Raw genomic sequence first — 20459 nt, forward strand, 5'->3', positions numbered from 1 at the left:
CAGGCAGCTATAACCGCTGTATTTCCCGCTGAAATTCTTTCCATAGAAATGGTTGGGGTCATTGCCTGAAAATAACGGAAAACAGTGACTTGAGGGAAGTACACATTCTTTCAGGTTAATAGCATCATTTTGAAAGTGATGCTGCTTTTTTTCCTTTGAGAAAAGTCTTGCCTCTTTTAGAAAGGCATTTATTTATTTACATTGCCCATCGAGAAAATTAGGACATTATTTCCATTTCAGGCTTTGTCTTCTGTGGGGATGGTGTTAGTGTCTTCTGTTATTTTGTGCCTTTATTCCCAAGAAACAACAACAACAAGGAATGCATAAATAAACAAGGAGCTGTAAATCATTTACTGCCCTTCTGCAGAGCAGAATGGAAGCATATAAAACACCCAGAGGGAGAATCCCAAAGGGAGTCGAGGGAGGTCCTCCTCCTCCCAGATAAAAGATGTGCTAAGCGGCTGCTATAGTAAAGACAAAAATGTGAGGTGGGGGGGAAGGGTTTTCTTCTTGGGGAGAATTCAGCTCTAAAATAGGTGGTGACTTTGGCGTGAGTAATCATGGTCTCCAGTGGCTATCTCTGTGGAATCCTATTGTTGGACCCAGAACGCCCTTGCGTCTTCAGGCAGGAGGCATTCAAGTTTAGAAAGGGAGGGGGGAAACACTGCAGGGTAAAAGCCATGAGGAACCATTTACACCACACCCTCATCCAAACCCTCATCCAAAAGACCAAGTTGGAAGGGCGGGAAGTCTCTGTTCAAGTTCCTGGCTGGTGCTCTTTGAGGAAACTTCGGTTGTGATGGCACCTTGCAAAATGCCCTTCTCTACCCTCTTGGCGGCTTCTCTGCTGATGTCTTCAAGCGGGACCAACACTGGGGAGGGTGAGTTCTCTCAGGAGGAATCTACTTTGAAACAGTGTCTATAACTTCTGTGATATTATTGGTACAATTATAAATTTACCTTTGTCTTATACCTGCACTTTAAATGCATTTATCAAAATGTAGTTTGAAAACACAGCTTGCAGCACACGTTGATGTTTCTATGTGTTGTGGCAAAGGTTCAGTATAGATACCTTAACAGGTGGGTTTTTTTTAAAATTACAAAGTCGCCTTTTCTATTGAATCAATGTTAGTAATAAAAATTGGCCTGGACTTGCACATCACCTTTGTGATACTTATAGATTTTAGAATAAATAATACACTGTTAAAGCACCTGGTTGGAAATTCCTGAAATTGCTTGCCTCAGTGGGTATCACTTGTTGAAATATGCTCTTTAAAAGATTAATATAAATTTGCTGGTTATAATCATAACTGTCAACTTTGCCCTTTTCTTCCGAGGAATCCTATTCGTAATAAGGGAATGTCCCTTAAAAAAAGGAAAAAAGTTGACAGCTATGGTTATAATAAACTACCATGTAAGGCTTGTGATTTTAGGCTACTACTGATGTCCCCAGTTTTAATAATAGTCGACTCTAAACTGAGAGAGAAAGTATCTGGGTGACTTTTTAAAACCCAGTTTTCCTGGTCTAAGGAATGCAGGCTTTCTTGAGGAGCAAGGATGAACCCTAAGAAACACAAATGCCAGCCCTCCTTCATGTAAGCTGGGGGAGCCCACAGTGGGGAAAGAGCGAGGGAGCAAAAAGTGGGAGGAGAGGCACAAATAAAAATGGAGGGAGGAAAGGAGGAGGGAAAATCCTCTGCAAGTAATCAGCTCAGACTTCTGGCAAGGGAAAACATGAGGTGGAGGGATTAGGGCAAAAACAAACACACAACACTCTATAACGCTGCAAACTTTCCACCACTGGCTTTGGTGCCACTCACCATCACAAAGATTACCTCTGTGGGAATGTGACCGTGACAGACAAAAATGATTCTCTAGTCTTGCATTCAAGGAGAGGACTCCTATGCCATTAACATTTGTGAACGTTCAGAAGAGGGAACACAAGTTAGTCTGAGTTGTCTTTTTTTTGAGGGGGGGAGGTAGAATTGAGCCCTCCTGGAAAGTTATGAAGCAAATTCTGCAGGCACCCTTCTAAGCAATTTATGTGAGATGAGCCAACTTGGCTGCTCCCATCTTTCAGTGTTTTAGACAATAAGTGAAGTCAGAAAGGTTATTAAGGAGTTTGTGTCAGCATCGCCCTTGAGCCAGTGCACCAACTGGACTCATGCACCTCAACCCCGACTGGGCTAGGCGAGCTGGGTAGCACCGCCAGAGACCTCCTTTCTCACAGGAACAGGTCACAGTGCTGTGGACTCACAGCTTAGAGCTGAGAGCACCGGATTCACTGTCTCAATAATACAGTCGTTGCGCAGCAGAGTTTTGCAGAGTCTTGCAGAGTATAAACCACTCGGAGAGCAGCTCTGTAAAATATCTTCCTTTTATTCTGTAACTACAACTATGATACAAAACTATATACAGAGCTGAATATTCTAAGCATAAATCAATGCTACACTGAGAGTCTGCAGCTGCACTTAGCAGCAACCTTATCTCTAGGATCTCTAACACTTTCTCTCCGATACACTGACTGACTGACTGACTCTCTCTCTCACACACACACACACACAGATGTGGTGCTGGGCAGAATAAGTAGATAGCAGGACACGCCTCCTCCTCTCTGGAGAGTCAGCAGAGACCATCAGGAGATCATCAGGAGATTCTTGGGTATGGGAGGGGTGAAATCTCCTCAGTTTGAACGCCAGGTGATAGAGATCCCTGGGTCCTTAGGATCCACGCTTTTCACTTTGTCCTTAATGCACTTTTCCTGCTTCTGTCTCATTTTGTACTCCTTGAAATTTCTATAGTTTGCACTTCCTTTTTTGCCTAGAAACTAGAGATGCACGTTTCCTGGTGATGGGTTAATTTTAGTACAGTACTCTAGAAGTTGTTTTCTGCAAATCCTGCCACACAATAAGTGCAAGTGGATGCTATAGAATCCCACTCACTGCAAAATAACAAATAGGAAAACTTTGCAAAGCTTAGGCACATTTAAAGCTAAAGACCAGACATGCATCAAGAATTCACTATTGCAGCTGAATTTTATACATGTCTACTGATGAGTCTTTGCTGTTTAATAGGGTTTATTCCCAGGTAAGAGAGTACAGGGTCGCAGTGTAGGTTTAGGGTTGGCATTGGGGAAAAGCAGGGTTCTTGTGCCTTTAAGAGCTGAATGGCAGCTAAAAATTCAATAGGTTAAGCATTTTCTAGTATGGGCATACAATTGGGGAAAGCTTCACCTGCTGACATTCTGTCTGTCAGATATTTTGTTATGTGTGTGGCAGAAGATTTATTTTTGGACCCTCCAATCCACCTGCAAAAGAGGTTACAAATTTGCATATTACATAAAGCATCTGTAAATGTTATGCAAATCTCTCTCCTCTTTTGCAAGTGGGACAGAGGGCCTAAACCACACACAGTGGACTGGGTACAGAAAATTCTGTTGGAACCCCTGTGCTCCAATGCTTCAAGGGTGAAAGAGGCTACATCTATTGACATCCATGCTATCACACAACTGTTAAAGGTACATGAATCCTAAGATGAATTGTGCCTAGTCACTTTCCATCAGTACAGCACTGTCATGCTCAGAATAATTCTGCACGTGCTGTTGTTCAGGATTTTTGCTGGCACTCTCCTCCCTTCCCGTAAATTAACTGCTGCTTCTTGGCAGCTTTACAGACAGATTGGCAGCTACAAAGCTCTAGCTTCTTTCAACAAAACTCTGGGAACATGAAAACAGGAGTAATTCTGATCCCATCATTTTACATGTGGACAAGTAGGGTAAATTCTTGAAAGCTGGCCCACCAGCCTTTGGGCATAAGTCCTCCAGATAAAGTTTGATAGTGAATAAAGAGACACAACAATATTTCCCCTGATCCTTGGATAAACGACAACATATATTTCTTAAAATTCATGGGACTTCTTTATTACTGATTTTAGAGTAACACTGGTGGCACTACATTTTAAAAATCTACAGTTTCTGCTGAATTCATAAAATAACCCGCTGTTCTACATTTTACATTAAAAAACACTATAAATGTTTTAGATAGAAATATTTTTATTAGAATATTTTCGTAGAATAGTTATTATTTAATCAGATTTTCCATATGTTTGTTCCATTTGTTCAACTTTTTATTTTGCATTATACATCTAAGACTGAAACCCTTTCTATGTCCAGGGCAGCTGTCTACCAGCTCCATCTGGTATGCAGGCTAAGACCCTATCTGCCCGCAGACTGTCTCACCAGAGTGGTGCATGCTCTAGTTATCTCCCACTTGGACTACTGCAATGCGCTCTATGTGGGGCTGCCTTTGAAGGTGACTCAGAAACTACAACTAATCCAGAAATTCAGCAGCTAGACCGGTGACTGGGAGTGGCCACCGAGACTATATAACCCCAGTCCTAAAGGATATTCAGTGGATCCCACTATGTTTCCGAGCACAATTCAAAGTGTTGGTGCTGACCTTTAAAGCCCTAAATGGTCTCGGCCCAGACACTGAGGTCCTCCTCCGAGGGTCTTCTGCTGGTTCCCTAATTGTGAAAAGCGAAGTTACAGGGAACCATTCGACAGAGGGCCTTGTCAGTAGTGGTGCCCTCCCTGTGGAACATCCTCCCTTCAGATGTCAAGGAGATAAAGAATTACACAACTTTTAGAAGACATCTAAAGGCAGCCCTGTTTCAGGAGGTTTTTTATGCTTGATGTTTTTATTATGTTTTTAGATATGCTATATGCTGCCCAGAGTGGCTTGGGGAACACAGCCAGATTGGCGGGGTATAAATAATAAAATTAGTAGTAGTAGCAGCAGCAGCAGCAGTAGTATATTGTAAACCACTCTGTAAACTGCATTGTAGACCACTTACTAATTCAGGGATATATCAGTTCAGTGTTCTTCCATTGTAACATCAGTTCTAGACTACAGCTCAAATTTATTTTCAGGATTCCAAAAACAAACAAACAAAACCTGAGACAGTAATAATAGTTTAGGGGTTTGGGCAGGGGGTATTTTCCATCCCTTCCCCTCCCTCTGAGGCCTCATTTGCTAACCTCATCTTCCAGCTGATAGAAATATGATCAATCTAGATTAATCATTCATCTCTGAAAACAATTTTGTGCTAAGATTAGGCTTTCAATACACACTGATCAACCACTGAAAGCAATGTGCTAATTCACCTTCCATTTTAGCCACCCAAAGGCTAACAATTCTTTCCTGAATGTAAATTATATTTCTTTCAAGCCAATAACTTCTGTGACATTTCAGCAGACCATTAGTAAGTAAGGACCTTCAATGGAACCTGCTCTGTGATGCTTCAAGAATCAATCAGCCAAAAGCTCTATTAACATTATTTGGGTCTGATAAATATACAATTTCTGAAAGGCCAAAGTTAATTGGTGTTCTGGAGATACTTCCATTGCATCCAAAAACAAATGTGTTTTATGAAAAGCCCTGCAGCTGATTTGACCTGGAATACAGAAACAGGATTTTCTATCAAGATAGCCCAACACAAGTAGACTCTCAACTCTATAGTGACCTAAACACTTAAGGCAGTGACTCATACAGCAAATTTTTGAGGAAACACTAGTCTCCCATTATCTTCTTCATCTTCTTTGGTGATCACTCGTAGCTGAGTAAGATTGTCTTCTATAAACACAGTTTTAACAATGAGTCTGTAAGTGACTGTGGAGGCCAATTCTGGATCCACACATCCTTCCACAGTGGGGACATTGGTTTCTGGGTGGGAGCTGATCACGATGTGGATTTGCCAAGCGTGCCTTCTTCTTAGCATGTTTCTCCCTTGCGTCCTGAGTTTGAGTGCCTTCAAAGCCCATGACACCTTTGGTAAAAGCTGATCTCCAATTGGAGCAGTCACAGGCAAGTGTTTCCCAATTGTTGGTGTTTATACTACATTTTCTTAGATTTGCCTTGAGGCAGTCTTTAAACTTCTTTTGTTGACCACCAGCATTACGCTTTCCATTTTTAAGTTTGGAATTGGAATTAAGTTGCTTTGGAAGATGATCATCAGGCATCCGCACAACATGACCAGTCCAACGAAGTTGTTGTTGAAGAATCATTGCTTCAACACTGGTGATCTTTGCTTCTTCCAGTACACTGGTATTAGTTCGCCTGTCTTCCCAAATGATGTGTAAATTTTTTCGGAGACATCACTGATGGAATCTTTCGAGGAGTTGGAGGTGGCGTTTATAAGTGGTCCATCTTTCACAAACCTTCAGTAAGGTTGGTAGTATAATAGCTTTGTAAACAAGCATTTTGGTTTCCCTGCAAATGTCCCAGTCCTCAAACACTCTGCACTTCAATTGGGAGAAAGCTCACACTGCTCAGGCAATGCTGGATTTTGGCATCTATGTCAGTCCTTGTGGAAAGATAACTGCCCAGGTAGGAGAAGTGATCAACACTTTCCAACATTACACCATTGAGTTGGATTTAATCTGATGTTGCCACTTATTGGAGATGTGGAAGACCTGGCCCCATATTGACTCATATCTACAAAGAGATTGACCAGAAAATCAATAGAATGGGACTCAACAAAACTAGCTATCTTCAAAAAGCTCAATAAAACTAGAAAATAGCTTACTCCCCCTCACATTTGTAAACTCTGTAATGATCCTCATAATCAGGAACGCAACAGGTCAAAACACCTCCTTTCAAACCACTCTCTTCAGATCCCCCAATCCACCTGTGAAAGAGAGTTTGGGAAGCCATGTTTCCCAGCATCTCTTGCATCATAGAGGCTGCTATTGAGTTCTAGGCATCAGGGGAGCTGTGAAATGTAATTATCCCAAGTGTCTTGAGTCCACACCCTGGTGGACTCTGGTTTACAGGCTCTCCCGTGTTTTTTACTCAGCTGTTGGAGCACTGTATGTGCCAGGGAGAGAGGCAAGCCTTACACAGATCCATCTAGAGCTCTTGCTGGGTTCAAACTACTGCCAAGTGAGTTTGGGGGAAGGAAAGGGATGGTAAGAAGGGAGGGAAGACTGACCGACAGCTCTGGCAGACTGTCCTACAATATAAGTCAGGCTCAAATGCAGAAGGATCCAAGTCTGGGGAAACTCCAGTTTGCCTCCATCACAAGCAGGAATTTCCCATCATAGACATCAAAACCTATTGAACTGCTCCTGCAAATGGAATAGCTTTCACCCACAATATTCCTGTATCTTATAGCAAGGCAAGAATTCTGTCACTACACCTGCCAAAAAAAGAACAAGCTTGGATAAGCAGCAACAACTGGTATCCTCAGTGAAGAAACAGGCACTGTAGCTGTTCCACAGCTGGGACAATCTGGTCTAATCCTAGATACCATTAAACTAGTTTAGCATTTCAGCTATACTGAAGAATACACAATAAAACTGAAGACACGAGGCGATATCTTTATTGCAGTGGGTCATAAGACTGGGCTATACAGAAGTGTTCGCTTTCCCAGAATAGTAGTAATTATTGTAAGAATTGGACATGAGTGACTGACAATGTTTGCAACTGGGTAATAAGGCCCCACATTACAAGTAGGGCTATGCCATTTTTGGAAATTGATAAGAAACCGGTACTCTGCTAGGGAAAAACTGGTCATGCACACGTGAGTTCTGAACTGCAGCCGGTGCATCTGATTTGGGCTTTAACTTTGGTAAGAATCCCAAAGAGAGCCAGTGTGGTGTAGTGGTTAAGAGCGGTGGACTCGTAATCTGGTGAACCGGGTTCGCTTCTCCGCTCCTCCACATGCAGCTGCTGGGTGACCTTGGGCCAGTCACACTTCTCTGAAGTCTCTCAGCCTCACTCACCTCACAGAGTGTTTGTTGTGGGGGAGGAAGGGAAAGGAGAATGTTAGCTGCTTTGAGATTCCTTCGGGTAGTGATCAAATCCAAACTCTTCCTCTTCTTCAAGTGTTCTGGGAAGCCACAGAATTCACTGATATTCACTAACCTGTATTTTAGAATGTATCCCAAGAATAATATTTCCTTTGGAATTTCACCTTTGCTTTTCAGCGATCCAGATTCAAACTCTGTACATACACACATGCAGATTACACACACCCACACCCACACACCAGAAAGCTGGGACTTTACCTCCCATTCTTTCCCCTTTAACAAGCAGTGTTTTTACATATAGACACAAAAATCAACGAGACCATCATATGTACTAAGGACCTGATTGAAGTAGAAATTCCGAGTGCATTCTTCCTGTCAAAGAACCCTCCAATATTAGTAAGTACTGTGATTTTAAAATTTTAATTAAAAAAAAAAACCCATTCAGTCACTTTAACATGAGGTAATCCCCTTTATTTTGGATGTGTGAGTGCCAATGCATATTTAGCAACCACTGCACACACACACACACACACACACACACACACACACAGGAGGGACCCTGAAGTCTGTAGAATTGCAAAAAAAAAGGGGGGGACCCAACAAGGAGGGGACGACCCAAAGACAGCCCAAGGAGGACTGAGTTCCCATGAATGCTGACTGTTGTGTGTGGTGGTGAGGAGGTGAGAATGGAAGTGCATGGCTGACCCCCTGAACAGGAATACTCCACAGTGCAACATTTTGTTGTACAGTGGTACCTCAGGTTACATACGCTTCAGGTTTCATACGCTTCAGGTTACAGACTCTGCCAACCCAGAAATATTGCTTCGGGTTAAGAACTTTGCTTCAGGTTGAGAACAGAAATCGTGCTCCGGCGGCGCAGCAGCAGCAGGAGGCCCCATTAGCTAAAGTGGTGCTTCAGGTTAAGAACAGTTTCAGGTTAAGAACAGACCTCCGGAACGAATTAAGTACTTAACCTGAGGTACCACTGTATATGTCATTTGGGGGGGTTTTCTGGATGCTTTCCTTTTTCCTATTACAATTCATTAACCCAGAGGAGCTCATAAAGAATTGTGGCTAATAGCCCATTTCGTTGCCTCTAGTTTCTAGAACTGTAGCATAAGGGGACATTATTTATCCAGATCTTATCTGTAGAGATCTTCCGCTATCTTCATCGTCATATGCTTTATATTCTAATTTTCTGGGAGCTGCCAGCCAGATGATGATAAAATGTGAGCTGGTACATTGCAGACTACACCACATCAAAATATTAGGGAAATGCCAGGCCTTTCTTAGTGCCTTCAACCATGAAATATTTTAGCTGTACTCAGAAAATTCTGGGGAAGTGCCTTTTGAAAGTGGGGTAGATTTTTCTCACGCTGCCGCTTTCTCTGTGTCCAACTCCTAATGGGATCATAGGCTACATCAAATGAATGGATTTTCACTCCCCCCCAAAATTGTAGCTGTCACATGATAGAATATACCTGTTGATAGAAGGCAGATTGGCACTTGGTAAAATTGTATCTTGATGACTGTGAGTCCCAGAAGGCAAAGGAGGCATTTTTCATGCAATAATGCCATGCTTCCAAGTGAAATGAAGGTGTCAGGACCAAGGATGTGCTGATTAGCTAGTGCAACTGTAAACATAATCTAAAATTGTGTTGAGAATTATATTGTAAAATTAAAAGGAAAAAGAAAGGTTTTTCCTTTGCAGGTCTCTGATTTACACCTTAATGACCCAGCATGTCATGGTACTCAAGTAGGAAACCTCTACATATTCAGCATTAAGACCAACTTCACAGACTGCGGAACACGAATGGTAATATGCAAAAGATGTTGCTGTAGTCTTATGGCTTTTTACATACCTTCTCTGTACACTGCATTTATCCTCTTGTATCCTGTTTATTTAGTATATGAAAGAACAGCTTTTGAAGAATGACAGAATCTCACACACATTAAATTCTATATGGAACTAAATAATCATCTGCTTTGTCTCTCTTCATAATGTAAACCACAAAAACATCGTTCCTGCCTTTTAGAAACTGATTGAGAATAGCCAAAACACCAAGAACCAGATTAACATGTGAATCATTCAGAGGTGGCATAGATTTATATGCAGCTTTCAGCAGTTCTCAACCTGTGGGTCCCCAGATGTTGTTGGACTACAACTCCCATCATCCCTGAGCTCTGGCCTTGCTAGCTAGGGGTGATGGGAGTTGTAGTTCAACAACATCTGGGGACCCACAGGTTGAGAAAGGCTGCAACTTGATTGTGTTTGCGCAAGTGTGTGTGTGTGTGGTGTTGCTTTTTATGTATTCCGTTTCTTACATGTCCTTCATGATCAGGTCCCAGGGCAGGTTACAGCAATTTAAAAATACAATATTAAAAACAGTTCAAAACAAGTTCCATGATACTATTGGATTCTATTATTTTAAGCAAAAAAACATTGGTTAAACATTGGTCACCTTCAGACCATACATTAAAAGACATGACTTCCCTCAAATAACCCTGGGATCTGTAGTTTGCTAAGGGTGCTGGAAAGTGTAGCTCTGTAAGGGCTAAACTAGAGGTCTCAAGATTCTTTGGGTGAAGCCATGTGTTTTAAATGTGCCTTAAAATATATTATGTGGATGTGGCCATTCTAGGGCGGCTGAAACTATACCAATACTCAAAATCCCCCAAGTGCATTTGTGACTTATCACAGTATTTCACTACACATCTGGGTTCAAGGACAGAAGCAGTCTGTAGAGGTCTCTAGTGCCTCTCCTGTCTCCCTGCCCAGCAAGAATATGCTATTACTTGTGTGATCCTTAATCTCTATCTTTGAACTGGGAGAGCAGAATGGCTAAGAACTGACCTGGGTCTGGGGCTCTGCTCAATGGACCTTTGATAAGACATCAGTGAGGATCTTCCTTTCCTTACTGGGTGCTCTAGTTCAGGCGTAGGCAAACTTGGCTCTCCAGATGTTTTGGGACTACAGTTCCCATCATCCCTGACCACTGGTCCTGTTAGCTAGGGATCATGGGAGTTGTAGTCCCAAAACATCTGGAGGGCCTTGTTTGCCTATGCCTGCTCTAGTTGGTTAAGGAGCAAAGCTTCCAAGTCTGGAAGCACAGCTTCAGAGCAACCTTCAGTTCCCACTGCCACTACATTATTATTTTCCTATCAACTTAAGTTTTGGGACTTACTGGAATATTTTTGTGTTTTATTAACTTGCAGGATTCCGAAGGTGCACATATTATTTTCATCAACACCATACAGAACCACCTCTCTGATATAATCACAAGAACTTTTATCAATATCACATTTGCCTGCCGATATCCTATTAATTATATGGTACAGCAACCTAATGGAGAAAATAAAATCAGTGTTGATATCAGGTAAGCCTGTTACCCTTGTTGTTTTCTGTATACAGTGGTACCTCGGGTTAAGTACTTAATTCGTTCCGGAGGTCCGTACTTAACCTGAAACTGTTCTTAACCTGAAGCACCACTTTAGCTAATGGGGCCTCCTGCTGCTGCTGTGCCGCCGGAGCACAAATTCTGTTCTCATCCTGAAGCAAAGTTCTTAACCTGAAGCACTATTTCTGGGTTAGCGGAGTCTGTAACCTGAAGCGTATGTAACCCAATGTACCACTGTACCAATATTGTGCCTGGATTAGAAATAGACAAATCTGTAAATTATGGTTTCTCATTTTTCCAATTCAGTTATCACCATTTCCAAATTGGTTTGTGATTTATTTATTTTTAAATCCACATGCACACATTTTGGTACACCATTTCCCCTGATATATGCATTTTTGCAAGCAATGTTCCCTAACATGATACATTTCTGTATTTTCCCCCACAAATGCAAGCATTTTTGTGTGCATTTTTCTATATCATGCAGTCTTTGGGCATGCTCTTTTGATTGCATAACTGCACTGTAATGTTTGGAGAAGTGTGAATTTTGAACAGGGGCTGCATTTTGGTTCACATATTGGTTTGGGAAGCGCAAATTACATATGTTCACATTTAAATACAAACTGAACTCATTTCGTCCTCCATCCCAAATCTGGATTAAAGTCACTTGAGAAGTATGCAGACAATATTGGGTTAATCACTGCACTAAGTTAGCTGCATAAATAGTGTGCTCTGTTGAAGTTCCTTGAGACGAGTGGGACTCTCTTGCTTAGAGCTCTTACCGTGTTTTCCATAGCATAGCTTCTGTGCATGAAAGGCAGGCATGCATCTAGTTAGGACAAGCTTATTGTTGTATCACCATACTTGGGAAACTTTCACCGGCTGAAAGCTTCTGCCTGTCATGCAGCTGGTCCAAGTCACAGGAGCTTGCCAAGTTGCAAATTTACTTAAAAGGGTATCATCACCACTGGCTACTAGAGCTGCTCCATTCCTTGCAACCTGATCCTGGGCATTTGTGTATAATACTGAAGTACCAGTATAAGAGCTCTGCAATGCCAGTGTTGTAATTTCTATAGCTGGCCCAGGCCTCACCATTGGGCTTCCCTAGTAAATCATGCACACGTGTGTGTGTGTGTGTGTGTGTGTGTGTGTGTGTGCGCGCATGCATGTGTGTGTGTGTGCATGTGCGTGTAATGACAATTATCATGGAAATTGTGTCATTTCAACATCTCCATCATATCTATTTGTCTTTGTTTGTGACAGGACCATCACACTAAATACAGAAGATGGAAATTTCTCTGTATCCATGATGCTGTACAAAGACCGGCATTTTGAAGACATGTGGACTACCATTCCCTTTCTGACTCTAGAGGACAACGTATTTGTCAAAGTGAAAATGGTACCTGGGGTTATTGAGTCCCTGATGAATCTGAGAGTTGAGGTGATGGGTAGATAGCAAAGGCAAGACATCTTCATCAAACCAGGCACAAGCCAAGATCCATTGGGGGGGGGGGAGCAAAAGCAACACGAATCTGAGAACATTTTTGAACGTGACTGTTTACTTGTGACTTACTTTATTATCATCCATTTGCAGGAGTGGGGTTGAGAGAGGGTAATAAAATACATAATTATTTTAAACAGATAATGAATTTCCTATCAAACATATGGTTTCAGACAGATAGGGCCAGTGGGAATAGGGATATCAGGAGCATTAGGGCTGAGAGCTAACAATATCCAAATCAGAGAATCTACATTCACCCACAGGCCTCAACCTTACTGTTCATGGATAAATCCTAACCAGGGGCCTGGGGAGGAATGAAGCAGCAGATCTACCCTACTGCTCTAGCACCAGCTAAGAGTGAAGGTAGAAGACCCCCCTCCTCATTTTTTGCCAGGCCAGGAAATGGTATAACTCAGGGGCCCGAGATAAGACCCCTCAGGGGACAAGTGAGGAATTGGATCCAGGAGATCTAAAATTGTTGGTACCCACCCCCTACTCCAAAATGTCCTGATTTGGAGCTTACCATTTGTCACTGCTGGTGGGAGAAGCCAGCAGCGACAAACCTATACCCCATCCTAACACCACTCACTAACATTTGGGGTTGGGCAATGCAGACGAGAAAATTGCTTGCAATAATCTGTATCTCTAGGAGAAAGGTGCACTGAAATACTGGTGGGTTTTTGCAAGGACTAAAAAAAGCAAAAGAAAAAAGATTTGCAAACTGATGCAGAACTGATATGCCAAGCTGAACTGAAGTCTGGAAAAATACAAAACAGAGAGAACCCAAAATTGACAACTTCGTCTAGCCCTAGTGACAGCTGCCTTCTATTTGTACCCAGCATCTAGTTGTCGCGGTTTCTTGTTAGCTATCATGGCTGACAGTCATTGTTAGGCTCATCCTCTGTGTACCTATCTAGTCCTTTTGAAAGTTACTGACTTAAGAAACAAGAACCCTGTTTATGTTCTGTCTCTGCATTTGGCAGGTCCCAGGCAACTTAATCATTAGGCTTGAAAACTGCTGGTCTACCCCAACGAAGGATCCTGTTCATGCTGTCCAGTATTCTTTTATCAGAGACAGGTTCGTATCCCACTTTGGTAAAATGGACAACTCATTCTGAAAACATATTGGGCTGAGCTTTCCATTTCTTTTAAAAAACAAAGCAAAGTGACTGCTGTGAAGGGGAGGCTGACCAGATGAAATCAAAGCTGTGCTTCAAGAGTTGAGTGTAGGTATTATCAGCATCAGACTCATTGATCTCATTGTTGTTGAGAATACTAGAATACATTCTGAGGGAGACTGTAATGAGAATGCTAGTAATAGCAAAAGGTTGCTTGGGTGAATGGTGCTGAATTTGACCTCTCCCCCTTACTGTTTCCTCTTCTCTTAAGCAAATCAGCCAGAGGCGGCTTCTTCACAAATAGCAAGTGCCTTTTCATCCTTGTGCGGGCCCATCTTTCTTTATGTAACAAGTTAATACATGTTTGTCCATATGTGCCTGTACCTCTGAAGCTGTACATGTAAACAGTATGATTTGAGTAAATCAGCCTTGAACAATGGCAGAATCCATAGCTTCAATGGTAACTCCAAGTACCTTGGCATAGATGGTTTTTCTGACTTGCGAGGAGCAGGGAACCATTGGTCACACTGAAAGGGCTGGCAAAATGGAAAAAGATGCCTCTTTGATGCAAGAAATGCTCACAGTTGAAAAAGCATTCTAATACTGTAGTAGTATACTTTTGAGTCAAGTACTTTGCACCAAGACTGAGTTTATTCTAGGTAGTCTATCCATAATGTGTGTATTCATATTTTGCAAAGATGCCAGCTTTTGATGTAATCATATATTTTTGGTTTTGTTCCTGCATAGCTGCCCACAATTTGTAAAAGATGAAACCCTATCAGTAATAACAAATGGAGAAGGCGAAGAAGCACTCTTCAGGATCCAAATGTTCAAATTTGTTGGCATCGCATACAACCATGTTTTCTTACACTGCACAGTTCAGATTTGTCATGGCACAACAGCTGCTTGCAAACCAGTAAGTTGATTGTTTTACAGGAAAATTTCACATTCAAAATTTGAATTAAAACTTTGCATTTTGCACTCAAAGTTGAGGCTATTTTTGTTCTGGCGTGTTACTGTAAAAGGGAATGAAAAGAAAATGCTAAAGATGGTATTTCCTTCTAGCAGCTGGACTCTGAATGGAAGGGAGCCTGGCTGGGGGGAAATGATTGGGGAGACAAGCTGTGAGGCAAAAAGAAGCACACAAGATGTTTCAATAGGAGCCCTTGTCTGCACATCGCTATTGAAGCCCCCTCATTGGTCCTTCAGAGTCAAGTATTTTCTGTTGTGCTGTTCCACTTCAATCCATGTGTTTCTGGAGTGTGTCACACATGAATATTCATCACATATCACTCCATCATTTTGTGGAAACTTTAAGAAATGAACGAGCTATCAGAGTACAGTACTCCGAGTGGGAAAGTCATCTTGAGTTTAGAGTTAACTGTAGGAATGCTTCAAGAAAAATATGTTAATGTGTGCATTTAACAGATCCTGATTTGTCAAAGCTAAGAAATTGAAAGGTTTTTGCAGCCGCCAATGAAGGAGAATCCTTTTTTTAAAAAAAAGCTGACTGAACAATTGATTATCAGAAGCACTGGAGCTCATTTTTGTTTGTTTGCTTGTTTATCTTCCTCTGTGCTTTTTCCCTCTTGCTACCAGAGCTATCACTGCAGATAAAACTATCATTTCATAGCTTTAATTGCAGCCAGCTCATACAGCTACAGGTTATCAAATAATGAGCATGGGTGTATGACTCATCCAGTCTCTTTCCATCAGAGCTGGAATGATCCAATCAATATCCAGCATCACCATTTATTAAGGCAGAACTGGAAGCCGCCTGGGTTTGTCTTCCTGACCCAGAGTCTGTGACATGGGAAGATCAGAACGGTTTCTGGAGTTGAGACAGAGAAGAGGTGGTGGAGGAATTCCTGTAATCTGGCATATAAGTATTGTTGTGGCTTCCTCCCCTTCCTAATTTGGAAGGTTACAACAGAGCATGCAATTGTCAGTGGGGAGTTTGGGGTTGGGTGGAGAAGGGCTAAGGATGATAGTGTATGTACTGCTTTTACAGATACCTGAATCACAGCCTTTCAAACACACAATGCAGTGTCATAGGAACATACTGTATCTGAAAAAGTACTTAGTACCAATGGCAGCATAACTAGGTGACCTTTACTGGCAGTCAACTAGCAAATTATTTCTGCAATTAAAGCAGGGCTTTTTAACAGATGCACTATAATATCCTGTTTCAGAATGACACTGTTCCTTAAAACTGTTTGTATCTGAATCATCAGCTGGTAGGTGACTGAATAGTATCCTTGTGAATTATTTTAGAAAATAGATGCTTCTACCTTAGTAGCAATTGTCATGGTTCTGAAAAAACTCCAGAGAAGGATTTATTTTCCTAGTGCTATAATGAAAATGTCACTACACTTGTATACTGAGCAAGGGTAAAATGAAAAAGTCAGTGTGACGTTTTGGATAGAGACAGTTATAATAACAGAGGCTAGCACTACATGGCTTATAAAACAGTTCAGACCAATAACAACAGTGACTCTTATGCAAACAAGCCCCACTCAGTTAAATTTAAGAGTCTACAGTGTATGTAGAATGAGAACTTTCTACAGAGTAGTAGTGTAGAGTTCCAAAATATTGAGTCATGTGGATCATAGGGAGTTTTCTGGTTAGTTCACTATGGGACTTATTACTTGCTTGCTCAGAAAAGAGATGCGTAAAAAAAAAAAAAAAGGAGACATTACATCTCAAATTCCTACATAACATAAAAGGAAGAAATGCTGTTCTGCTATTCCTTCTGGTTTCCATGTTGAGCCGTATCTTCTGCAGTAAACCTTCAGTTCATCCACACACACCTCTTTCTCTCTCTCTCTCACACACACACGCACACACAATGCTTAACTTCCTCTAGTCATACCCATTGCCATCTCCTTCCTACTTCCCTTTGGGGATGGGCTATAGCTCATAGTTAGAACATATGTTCTGCATGCAAAAGGTCCCAGGTTCAATCTCTGGTACCTCAAGTTAGGACTGGGAAAGACTTCTGCCTAATACCCTGGAAAGCCACTGTTACTCAGTGTAGGGAGTACAGAGCTAGATGGGCCAATGGTCTGACTTGGTATATATACGTAAGGTTGCTACCTATGTTCCTATGATGGACAGATTGCAAGAGATTGGTGGGTTACACATCTTTAGGATTCTAATAGTCTGACATGGTGTGTTAAGCGACTGAACATTCATACATGTCCCTGCATATCACCCTTCAGTACTTGAGTTGGAAAACTTTGGCAATGTACTTATTAGTTTGTTAGACACCCTAAATTCCTGGCTCCAGTAGGTGTTATCAAGCCGCCTGAACCCCTGGATCCAGCAAGGGTTAAAATCTAAGCCAGGCCAGTCTCCTGATGTGGCAACTGGCTGGGAGATTAAGAAAGCAAAAGGAAGGTTGTTGTTGTTTAGTCGTTTAGCCGTGTCCGACTCTTTGTGACCCCATGGACCAGAGCATGCCAGGCACTCCTGTCTTCCACTGCCTCCCGCAGTTTAGTCAAACTCATGCTGGTAGCTTCGAGAACACTATCCAGCCATCTCATCCTGTGTCGTCCCCTTCTCCTTGTGCCCTCAATCTTTCCCAACACCAGGGTCTTTTCCAGGGAGCCTTCTCTTCTCATGAGGTGGCCAAAGTATTGGAGCCTCAGCTTCAGGATCTGTCCTTCAGGACAGTATTGGAGCCTCAGCTTCAGGATCTGTCCTTCCAGGTAGCACTCAGGGCTGATCTCCTTCAGAATGGATAGGTTTGATCTTCTTGGAGTCTATGGGTCTCTTAAGAGTCTCCTCCAGCACCATAATTCAAAAGCATCACTTCTTTGGCGATCAGCCTTCTTTATGGTCCAGCTCTCACTTCATACATCACTACTGGGAAAACCATGGCTTTTATACAGACCTTTGTTGGCAAGGTGATGTCTCTGCTTTTTAAGATGCTGTCTAGGTTTGTCATTGCTTTTCTCCCAAGAACAAAAGGAAGGTAATAGCCCAATAAGAAAGCTATGGAGAAGGAGTCTGTGCCAGAAGGCAGGGCCCCTCCTCCAACTCCTAAATAGATAGTGAGAAGACAAAGGCAGAGTTGGAAGTAGAGTCTTTAAAGTTGGCTGTGACATGACCAAGGGAGAAAAGTTAGAGAGCTATGGCTGATATTGATGACATCCAAGGCTGTGGCTATGGGAGAAACAAGACCATTTTGGGGTGTTAATCTTGTGGACCCATCCATTGCAGGCTCAGGTTCTATATATGTGTAAAGGACCCATATAAAGACACTAGTTTTCGCATTGTATCATATCCAAAAGGACACACAGACCCTAGAACCTAGAACCCCTGGAATCTTGTACGTAAGAAAAAGTAAAGGGCCCCTGGATGGTTAAGTCCAGTCAAAGACAATATGGGGTGCGGTGCTCATCTTGCTTCAGGCCAAGGGAGCCACCGTTTGTTCAGACAGCATTCTGGGTCATGTGGCCAGCATGACTAAACTGCTTCTGGCGCAACGGAACACCATGACAGAAGCCAAAGCGCACAAAAACGCTGTATAGCTTCCCATCACAACAGTACTTATTTAACTACTTGCACTGGCATGCTTTCGAATTGCTAGGCTGGCAGAAGCTGGGACAGAGTAATGGGAGCTCACCCCGTCATGGGGATTCGAACCACCGACCTCCCGAGCAGCAAGCCCAAGAGGCTCAATGGTTTAGATGACAGCGCCACCCACTCCCAGAGATTGGGGTGGCATGTAACAATACCTTTCATTCTGACTGGCACATTATTTTCTAAGTAGCCTTTTACCTAACCAAATGGGAATTTACTTGTAATCCTAGGGTTTCTTATTGTGTACTACGGTACTTTGATAATCACTTTAGGCTCACACATATTTACTAGTTTGCGTTTTTTCTAGAATTGCACAGATGACAGTCTGACCAGAACTAAAAGAGAAGTCCCACCCTTTTCTAGTCACATGGTATCTTATGGCCCTATAAAGCGAAAGGTGGCAGATAATGAAGAGACTAATGTTGGTAAGTGGCTAAAAAAGTGCATGCCTTAAAATATAAATCTTCAATAGAGTTACAGAGAACAATAGTGGTTCTCTTTTGCAGCATACAAATGTCCCATCTAGTAGAATAAAGATAATGGATGGAATTCAACATCATGCTTGATGAACATCCTCCCTAAACAATCATTTCAGCTTACCAGACAGAACAACCCACATTCTTGCCCCTGTGCACTGTTTTGGGGGGATGTGGGAAGGAGATGGGGGGAAACCTTATTGAGTAAGCAGAAATCTTTGTGCAAAAATTGAAAAACATCAATTAAGCAACATCAATTAAAAATCCTAAGGTTAATAATATAAGAAGTGGTTCATCCTCCATTCCCAGAAGAATGACTTTAAACACACTGAGAACTCACCTAAGTGACTGGCCAGTAAATGTGTATGTCTGCAGGTTCCATATTCAGCATCTCCAGGGAAGGAGAGTCGGCAAAGACCTCGGCCTGTGATCCTGAAGAGCCATTTCTAGTCAGAGTAGACAATACACTGGGCTAGATGGACCAATGATGAGCACAATGCAACTTCATGCATTTGTAGCAAACATCTCAGATCAGGATATTCCCCTCTTGCTGCCATCTGGTGCAGGTGAAATCCACGTTGCTGCTCTGTTTAAAGCAGCATGCAAATGCAATTCCAAGTTTTATAATGGTTAACATTATTTCACACATTAGATTTGGTGCGAAAGTATTAACTTTTCTGGAAATCGTTCTGCTTTCTTTCAGACAGAGGAAAACTTCTACCAGTAGACATTTTGATCCTTAGTGGAATTCTGATGGCTGTACTGGTGACAACTGTAATTTTTGGGAACCTTTTTCTTCAGTCACGGAGGTCCTACCCTACTATGCAAGCACAACTAACAATGTCCCGTTTTCTCAACTCTGAAGTACCATCATGATTAACTGTTCCCATATATTTACATATTCTATAGAAATCTACTGATATATTTTATCTAGCTACAAGTAAAGATTACCCAAAGTAGGTAAATAATAAATGTAAGTGAACCTACAATTTGAAGACCACTCCAGATGTGAACTGTGTTCTCAACTTCTCATGCACAAAAAATGCCCTGAAGATTGTATATATGTGTACATTTTGCTGTGTTCATGCATGTTCTGATGGAATGCTTCTCAGTATAATTGCTGGGTGAGTGTGCATGACCATGGATGAGTGTGTGCTCACTATACTTGATGAGCTGGATGCTGATTGCATTTTTTTTCTTCAGAAAAGTGTTATCCACGTAATAAATTTTTAATGCTTGAATAGCCATTCCTCCATTACATACGTTAGATACATGTCTCTCAGGAAAAACATTTATTTTCTGAGGCCCTCCCCCCCCCCATGGAAGCAGTCAACAAGTCAGCTGTCATTTCATTTTTAATGCATGGCACCATAATCCTAAATATTATAGGAATGATCTGCTGCTCACTCTGATGAAAACTACAGCTTTCCTACTCTTTGCTATGAAATGGCTTATGTTGTTATTCATTGCTATCAATTGTCCTCAATAAGCAAAGCATTGTTTAATAGCAGAAACTGGTGAAATTGTGTGACCCATCTTCCCTTTACTCCTTTCCCCCCTCTGTGCTGC

At 41.9% G+C, this 20459-nt stretch overlaps 1 protein-coding gene across 2 annotated transcripts; it reads left to right on the forward strand.

Annotated features, from left to right (window-relative positions):
- Positions 1-537: 537 nt before the first annotated feature.
- LOC114594220 (pancreatic secretory granule membrane major glycoprotein GP2-like) lies at positions 538-19879 on the forward strand. Of its 2 annotated transcripts, XM_028723605.2 has the most exons (9): positions 539-881; positions 8112-8206; positions 9522-9626; positions 11027-11187; positions 12472-12607; positions 13693-13787; positions 14575-14743; positions 18722-18839; positions 19594-19879. In XM_028723605.2, the coding sequence occupies exons 1-9, from the start codon at positions 800-802 to the stop codon at positions 19764-19766; spliced, it is 1134 nt and encodes a 377-aa protein (XP_028579438.2). In that variant the 5' UTR covers positions 539-799; the 3' UTR covers positions 19767-19879. The 2 variants fall into 2 exon arrangements, with proteins under 2 accessions (XP_028579439.2, XP_028579438.2); XM_028723606.2 differs by lacking the exon at positions 9522-9626 and having other exon boundaries at positions 538-881.
- The last annotated feature ends 580 nt before the right edge of the window (positions 19880-20459 follow it).

This window comes from Podarcis muralis, chromosome 3, assembly GCF_964188315.1.
Source record: "Podarcis muralis chromosome 3, rPodMur119.hap1.1, whole genome shotgun sequence".
Taxonomy (NCBI): domain Eukaryota; kingdom Metazoa; phylum Chordata; class Lepidosauria; order Squamata; family Lacertidae; genus Podarcis; species Podarcis muralis.